Raw genomic sequence first — 8573 nt, forward strand, 5'->3', positions numbered from 1 at the left:
TGCTGTTAGTTAAATAAATAGACTGTTCAACCATGCAATCTTTCATTTGGCGAGTATCTCTTATATTTGAGCCAGTGCTCATGTTCTTGGCAAATACCTCATGTGATTGTTTGGTCCCATTCCCTTCTAAAATTCTCTCTTTTTGGTGGTTGTATAGTGGCTCCATGCCAGAGCTAATGCTGGGAACTGTAGGGGCAATACAATATGGGGGGGGGGCACTATCTGTATCCATGTGCCAATATTAAGAACCAGCAGAAAACTTGTGTGAAATGATTGAGGGGTTTTTTTCCTGAACTCTCACCAAGAAAGCTTGTAATTACCAAGCCAATTCTAAATCAAGCCAAGGTAAATTCACCTATCACTGGTTCAGCATTCCTAAAGAGCCAACAGAGATGTTGCTAGGTCCTTAAAAAGAACTCAGGGCACTGAACCATGACACACGATTGCAGGTACTATTTATATGTACTCAAATCTATGCTGATTTTCAGAAGGAAAGCCATCATCTTGTAAGCAAAGTAAAAACATCTTGTAAGCAAAGTAAAAAGGGTTTTTAAGGGGGGGAGCAGAAGATCCAGGACCCAGAGTAAAAGAGAGCATTCTATAAGAGCAGGAAGGAAAAGGAGGGTTAACAGATGAGTTCAAAATAAGCACTATTGCAAATACATTATCTGGTAGTAAATACAGAAGTAATGTCTTCCCTGTGTTAATAATTATGTAAACGTAGCCCTCAGGTCTGTGAACTTCTGAACTGAGAATTGTGAACTATTGCACTGAGGCTTCCATCCAACATTAGGCCTGTGTCCCGTGTCCTGTGCTTCAGGAAGTTGTAGCTAGACAATATCACTGTCAGCTACTGTACAGTGGTGTCTTGGGTTACATATGCTTCAGGTTACATACGCTTCAGGTTACAGACTCTACTAACCCAGAAATAGTACCTCGGGTTAAGAACTTTGCTTCAGGATGAGAACAAAAATTGTGCTCTGGCGGCACAGCAGCAATGGGAGGCCCCATTAGCTAAAGTGGTGCTTCAGGTTAGGAACAGTTTCAGGTTAAGAACGGACCTCTGGAACGAATTAAGTACTTAACCCGAGGTACCACTGTACTGGTATAGCATTTCTCTGGAATGTGAAACACAGAGCAGTCAAATACAACATTCCTAGAGTGGACATGTTTGGACCAGCCAGTCGGAACTTCCTGTTTCCTCCTAGGCTAGGACAAACTTTCTCTTCCCACAATTTACAATCTTAGCATGCTGTTAGGCTCTTCACAATCTTGGGGTGGATTTGAAATCAACTCCAGGAGGTACCATAGAAGATGAATGCAGGACCATGGATGCAAGCATTCTCCCATCCTTACTTCTGCTGGAGTTGAGAGGCCCTCTATTGAAGTAATCACAAGACAAGTTGGAAAATAGTTCAAATGGTGGATACCTGGAACTTCTTCAGAGGGCTGCAACCAGTCTACCCTACAAGCCTTATGTTGTGCAGACCCGACGTTGCATGTGCTGATTGCTGGTATTCTTGTAAGCAATGCTGACATGCAGGGCCTTCTGATATATCAAGATAATTAAGCAGGAGTGCATCCCAGTGTAATGAAAAGCCAGTGCTCCACTCTCCTGAACTACTCATTTCTGCCAAGGACTATAATCTCCTAAGAGGAACACAAATAGCTACTGCATTTGTGTATGTTTCCCTGTGCCAGACATACAAAGGTTTTTTTATCCTGTCTGGAGGGGAAACCCTAGAGGGTACTTTGGTTCAAACCTTTTGCCTCACCTTGATGGCTCAGTTGACAGAGGCTGATAGGTGCATGAGATGGGTTGCAGGTATTACCTCAAGCAGGGTTTACTCCCTCAGGTGGTTGGGTCCTGACACTCTCTCCCCAACTCACCCCTCTTGGAAGATAATAATTAAAAAATAGCATTAATTTGGGGAATAAAGACATCTCCACTGACCCAGAGCACACCCACAGAGCCAAAATACTACCGCAATACTACAAATTATCTAAACTCCCAAATGCCGGAGATGTTAATACTACTGATTTCGACGGGATCTTTATAAGTTTAGAATCCGTTCGTGTACATCCCTCTTGTTCGATGTCCCCTTGAGGGAGCACCCTGGGTTATGCTGGTGCTTAGCAGACCTATAAAGTACAAGCATTCAGAGCTGTAGACACTCGGCAGTGTTCCGCGTGGGCCAACAGTGCACCATAAACCTCTGCGTGTTTACTGAGAAGTAAGCCCCTCTGTAGCCAATTGCGCTTTCTAAGCGCGCGCAAAATGCCTTGGTGACCCCGCGCAGAGGCGAGCCAGGAGCGACCTTCTTCTATCTCTGTGTGGGCTGAGCTTCAGGGCCATCTCGACCTCGGTTTCCTCTCTCGATTTGCGCGTCTAGCGAGCTCCGCCGCTTGCCCAAGCCAGCTGGCCGCCGAGATGCCCAGAGAGCTCGATTTAGTCCCCGGGGGGCGCTCAGTTTCCCGCACGCGCCTCGGCTCCGTCCTGCAAAGCGCAGCCTTTCCCGAGGGCGCACCACTCGCGCGCTGCCCGGCGAAGAAGCCGCCACCAGCTGCCTCCGAGCCGAAGGCTTCTTTCTGGCAAAGCCGACTCTGCGCTTTGCGAGGAAGTTTTTCCTCACACCTTCAGAGGCTGGACCAATCCGGCGCCAAAAGAAAAAAAAACCCCCAACAGGATCTACCCATGACTTTGGGGTGTAAATCCTCTCAAAGAAAGGGCGTCTCGAGTTGCACGTGACTCGCCCACCTTTCTTGACTGCAATTCCAATGCCTTTGAAGGGGGTTTCGAGGGGTATCCCCCCTTCTCCCCTCGAAGGCAATGGGAGAAGCGCCGCTTCAATGGCGTCGCAAAACCAAAGGCAGCTCGTGGTTTCGGAGAGCTCTGAGGTGCAGGGTCCCCAGCAGGCGTCCAAAAACCACGTCCCAGCCAGTTTAGGCGACCCAGGAAATCTGCGCTCGCACGGACCCCTTTCTAGGCACGCGCCCTCCCGCTTGCCTTTCCCTTCCTCACAAGTTGGCACACTTTTACCTCACACACACTCCCGGGGTGCCGCGTGACTGCAGGTATATGTAACTCCTGCTCAGCCATTCCCTCAGTTTCTCCCTCACAGGCACGCACAAGCAATACCCTGCCTGCTATAAAAACGCGCGCCTTATTGTTGGCGGGACAGCAACTGTTACTTAGAGACACTCAGGTATTCCGTCCTTTGTATATCAACTTTTTGTTTCCTTCTTTCCCTCCGTCCTCGCCCTCCTCCTGCTCCCTTGCCCGCGCCTTCTACTCCGGCGCTGGCCAAAAGAAAGAAAGACAGAAAGACAGAAAGAAAGCCCAAACAAACACCCAACCTTCACGCTTTAGCCCATTGGCTGCCCGCACGCGACAAGGCCCCGCGCGCTCCAATGGCTGAGCCGACACGCGACTGGCGCGAGGAGGGCGGGAGGTGGAGGGTGGGGCGCCGAGGAGGGGTGTGTGCGGGGAAGGAGGAGGTGGAGAGGGTGGGGGACCCCGGCGCGTGCCGCTTTTTAAAGGGGGCGCAGCGCCCTCCGCAACCGGAGAAGCCTAGTTGTTGGCGGGCCGTGTGTCTGTATATGTGTGCTTTTTTATTACTATTATTATTATTTTCCTCCCTCCTCCCTTATGTATGAGCGCGCGTCGCAGGGTTAGACAGGGCTCCTGAAGCACTTGCTGTTCGTCCCGGGCTGAGGGGGAGAGCGCAAAGGGCGCGTGCAGCAGGTCAGACGGCGGCGACTTCTCGCGCTGAGGTAACCCTCGCAGACGCTATGAGCCACCTGCGCGCCGTGGCTGCGCCCAGCGAGTGGGGCGAAGGCGGCAGGGATTTGGGCTCCCAGCAGCAGCCATTGGAAGACAGCCTTCTGCTGGGACAGGAGGCGACGGCGGCAAGTCGCGGCTTCTCCTCAGCCTGGCTGGGCATCTGCTGCCCAGGCCGGGTCACCTCGTCGCCCAGGTACCTGCTCTCAGGAGCAGCTGAGGGGGACGATGAGGAAGAAGACGACGAGGAGGAGGAGGACGAGGACGACGAGGAGCTTTTGGAGGCAGGCGCGGCCGAGCACTTGGGCGGCGGCAGCCGGAGCCGGAGCGGCGGGTCGGGGAAGCTGTGCGCTCTGCAGGAGCACCACCGTCGCCACCATCACCACCACCAGGCAGGCGGCACCCCTGGCGACGCGGAGGCGACGCGGCCCCGCGCGCCCTGCCCCGTCGGCGGCGGGGGTCTGCTCCGCCAGGGCCCTCAGGTGAGCGGCGTGCAGAAGCAGAGGCGCCTGGCGGCCAACGCCCGCGAGCGGCGGCGGATGCACGGGCTGAACCACGCCTTCGACCAGCTGCGCAATGTCATCCCCTCCTTCAACAACGACAAGAAGCTCTCCAAGTACGAGACGCTGCAGATGGCGCAGATCTACATCAGCGCGCTGGCCGAGCTGCTGCACAGCCCACCTCCAGCCGACGGCGCCCCCGCCAGCCAGACTTACGAGCGCGCGCCCTGCACCCCGCCTGTAGGGGGCGCTCTGCAGCAACAGCCAAGGTCCCAGGCCTCGGGACACTGCCGGACGCGTTTCCCCCAAGAGCAGCCGGCTGGGGGCGGGGCAGGAGGAGGAGGCTTCTCGGTGCAACTGGACCCGCTGCATTTCCCCTCGTTCACGGAGTTGGGGCAGAAAGCCCCCTCGCCGGCGCAGCTCCTGCCGCCGTCGGGCCAGCCCCAGCAGGAGCGGAGGAAACCCTCGCCGCCGGCCCATCGCAGCGATGGGGAGTTCTCGCCCCGATCCCATTACAGTGACTCTGACGAGGCCAGCTAGGCGCGCGTCAGTCGGGCAGGGAGGGATAGGTGAGATCGGCGGCTGCCAGTCAAGCCGACCCTGAAGCTGACCGGGGATGCGGGGGGAGGACTGCTTGTCAGACGGCTTGTGAAAGACGTTGCTGGCGTGAACAGGGCAGGATCCTGGGCATGTGGGGGCAAACAGACGCGTGTCGCAGGCTCTGACGGACTCACCTCGCCAGCCTTAGAAAGCTTTGGAAACCTGCGGGGGGGACTCTCCTTAACTTCTCTTTCTAGAAGTAGCCATTTACCCTGCGCAGGTCTAGAACGGTAGGGAAAGCTTTTGAACCATGATTTCTCGTGAACTCTATTCGTAAAGCACTGTGGTTGCTGTTCTCGCAAGCAAGCAAAGGGGGCTTTCTTCCAAGCAACTGTGCTTCGGATCTTAGCTTTTAAGCGATTTTCTAGAAGCCGATATTGGTACTGAATGTAACCTGGTTTGTTTTTCTAGTTTTAAAATTTGGCTTCCCCTTTCCTGCTGGAATCAGTTGCATATACTTCACCAGAGAGAGTAAAACAGATTCCGGATTGCAGATTCTGGGACAATGGACTGTACCCATCCTAAATTAAGCACTGCTTTTGGGGACAGCTCCTCGAGGGTTCCTTGCATGTAAACTCCAAAGCGTTCACTTGGGATCGCTCCCTAGTAAGTTTCGGTCTCCAGATGACATTCACGTCACCCAGAAATAGTACCTCGGGTTAAGAACTTTGCTTCAGGATGAGAACAGAAATCGCGCGGTGGCGCGGCTGCGGCAGCAGCGGGAAGCCCCATTAGCTAAAGTGCTACCTCAGCTTAAGGACAGTTTCAGGTTAAGAACGGACCTCCAGAACGAATTAAGTTCTTAACCCGAGGTACCACTGTACGTGGAAGTAAAGCCCGTTGACCTCAACGACGCTTACTTCCAAGTAGACATAGTCTGTAACGTTACAGCAACTTGCCTGAGAATAATCCAAAATGAACTCAGCGGGGCTTATTTCTCAGTAGTAATGCAGAGGAATGAGCTGTCCCATTTGAAAGCCTAACCATCGTTTCTTGGAAGTATATTAACTGAGATCAACTAAACAATTCCAGGTAAATGCATTTAGGGTCGGAGCTGCGAGAACTCTGTCCTTTGACGTTTGGATATAGATCTCATTCAGCTTCATTCTAAGCACAATTGCTCGGAAGTAGATGTTAATTGTTCTTTTTAATACTGCCACGAAGTGTGCTTGTGACTCTCATTACAATCAACAAGGCTCCATTCAGTTTCATTGCAACCCTTCATCTGAACTAGACGGCAAATTAGCCTTTCGCTTTGAAGTGACTTCAGCTGATAGAATTGGGCACAGTTTCGAGGTTGTAGTCCTCGCTGCATCCGTCCCACAAGCTTCCCTGGGGATCCTGAAGATTGTGGCTATACTAGTGGTCTGAGTTTGGTTGTCGGTTCTTTTGGGTCCACCGACTTTGTGTGCGCTCCTCCGCCTTCCCAAACGCAGGGCTGTTTTGTCCTCGCTACATGTACTTGCAAGGAATCCCCCTTGATGTAAATCAATCTACTTCCGCGCTTAGTTACATAAGCAGTCCCCCAGCGTGTTCAGTGGGGCTCTTGTGCGCTCATGACTGCAGCCTTCCTTCCAAAAGAGTTCGCTTGGGATCAAGCGCCCTCCGTGGAATTCCTCCGGAGCGAGGGGTCCCTAGGCGGACCTGCCTTCTAGCCATCCGCCCCGATGTCCCCGTCAGCCCAAGGGGTGTTTGGCTTTTGCTAGCGAAAAGGCAAGTACCTTTCCTTGCAACCTGGCCGCTTGCAAAGCATCCCGAATACAGAGTCGCTATACAAATTCTGAGTGCAAACGAGGAGGACCGGTGGAGAGGGCAGCGTTCGTGGGTATCCCTTTCTTCCCGGGCTGTAAATAGGGGGAGCGGATTTTTGTTTGTATCCTGCTTAGCTTTTCCTCAACGTTCATCCAAACCGAATGTTGGCGTCTTCTGTAGGTGGGATTTGGCGCAAGCACTTTATAAGCCGCCGGGAGTGGAGACTGAGAGACGCGGCTCCAAAAGAAAAGCGACTCACTGCCAATTGGATTAATATACCAAGGTCGAACTCAGCCATGTCTCTAATCGTCATTATTAAACTCATTTGCAAACAGCATGGGGTGGGGGGGAGGGGAACGCGGGAAACTACCATTTTTGTTTGTTGTGTCAAACATTTATGTCCATTTCATTTGCTTTTGTGATGTTTTAGCGACAGGTTGTTTATTTATTACTGGATGTTTGCTACTGGTTCTGTTTTATCTTTTTTTAAACCAAACGACTTTTTACACGATCCGTTTATTTTTTAACAAATTCAGCTGCCATTGTTTATGTAACTTTTTTGAGAGAGAGAGAGAAAGAACAAATAAAAAAAGTTTTAAAAGCAACAACTTTTGTTGAGGTGCGTCTTTACAGGAAACGGTATAACGTGCGGGTAAGTCTCGAGGAGACTTGCTTCAGAGAATGATTTGCCCCTCAGCAGGATCCCTCCGCTTGTCAAATAATAAAGCGCGTCTGCACCGATGGTTCGCTATTAATAATAAGTAATGATAATATGAGGTCAGCGCAATTCCTCGCAAATGCCTCGGTCTGAAATACATTAGCACAGACATTTCAGGAACACGTTTACTAAGGGGTTTCTCACACCTTCTACTCCAGAAATGCCATTACATTGTACATTGCAGAGTAATCGAGAAAGGGTAATATATTAGTTTCAGATCACATACATTGTCCTAGGTTCAGCTCTCGGCATCTTCCGGTAAGGTGGGAATGCCCCATGTTTGAGAGCCGCTGCCGGTTAGTGCAGACAATATTGAGCCACAATATCGAGCTAGACAGGCCAATGGCCTGCTTGCTAGGTGAAAGTTCGTTAAATCGAGAAGCTCCTTTTTTCAACCCTATTGTTCTATGACATCACAACAGGACTACTTCACAATTCACGCACCTGCTGAACGGGAGCAGTCGCGTTCAAACCGGTGATTACCTTAGTCCCAGTCATATTAATCCTCTATATCCCACTGGTTTCGCCCTCGCTGACTCTCACGATGCTCTTTTACTTTAACCTAGTAGAGTTATGTATATGCAGTGTAAGCCATTTATGCACAGCTGAGTCCTATGCACATCTACTCATAAGTCCCCAAGTAGGTAGATGCAGAATTGAAGCCTTACTTGTTTGGAAACAAATTCCACTGGGCTGATTCATTGGCCTGTTCAACACTGGGTTTCATCAGTCACTGAGCCTCAGCAGAACGCGTGAACTATTTCCAACAGACGACTTACCAGCTGATGACCGTGCAGACGGGAGCTCGCTCCTTTACTTCCAAGAAAAAAGTTTTTAGGACAACTGGGGTTATGTTTGGAGACGTGAATGCGTTTGCTCGGGAAGGGGAGGGAAATGCGTGGATTCGAACTTCACTTATTATGCCAGATGACTGGTTCTTGTTACATTCATAGCTAGCCTTTCCTCCGCTCCTGTGAGATCAAAGCAACTATACCTGGCTGGTTCTCTCGGCCCTTCCCACATTTAGCGAAATATGAATCGCAAAATAAATTGAACGCCCCGAACTATAAACACGTTGAGCGTCTTATGTCCCGATAGGAAGGTATGCTGAACTCCGGAATCCGGAGCAAAATAATTTAAACTTTAGATATAGCTCGGGCGATACCCTTCGAGCGTACATTTTTCCAAGACCTGAATGGCCTTAACTCTTCCGGCTACGCTA

At 51.1% G+C, this 8573-nt stretch overlaps 1 protein-coding gene across 1 annotated transcript; it reads left to right on the forward strand.

Annotated features, from left to right (window-relative positions):
* The first annotated feature begins 3584 nt into the window (after window positions 1-3584).
* On the forward strand, window positions 3585-7226 carry ATOH1 (atonal bHLH transcription factor 1). Its single transcript, XM_083460231.1, has one exon. It carries the CDS (start codon window positions 3793-3795, stop codon window positions 4819-4821), a length of 1029 nt encoding a protein of 342 aa, XP_083316357.1. The 5' UTR covers window positions 3585-3792; the 3' UTR covers window positions 4822-7226.
* Window positions 7227-8573: the final 1347 nt, after the last annotated feature.

The sequence above is a fragment of the Podarcis liolepis genome, assembly GCF_965112155.1.
Source record: "Podarcis liolepis genome assembly, chromosome: 9".
NCBI lineage: Eukaryota > Metazoa > Chordata > Lepidosauria > Squamata > Lacertidae > Podarcis > Podarcis liolepis.

Bases quoted from the DNA above. Each gene is read 5' to 3' on its own strand.
- ATOH1 (XM_083460231.1), top strand. From the start codon at position 3,793: ATGAGCCACCTGCGCGCCGTGGCTGCGCCCAGCGAGTGGGGCGAAGGC.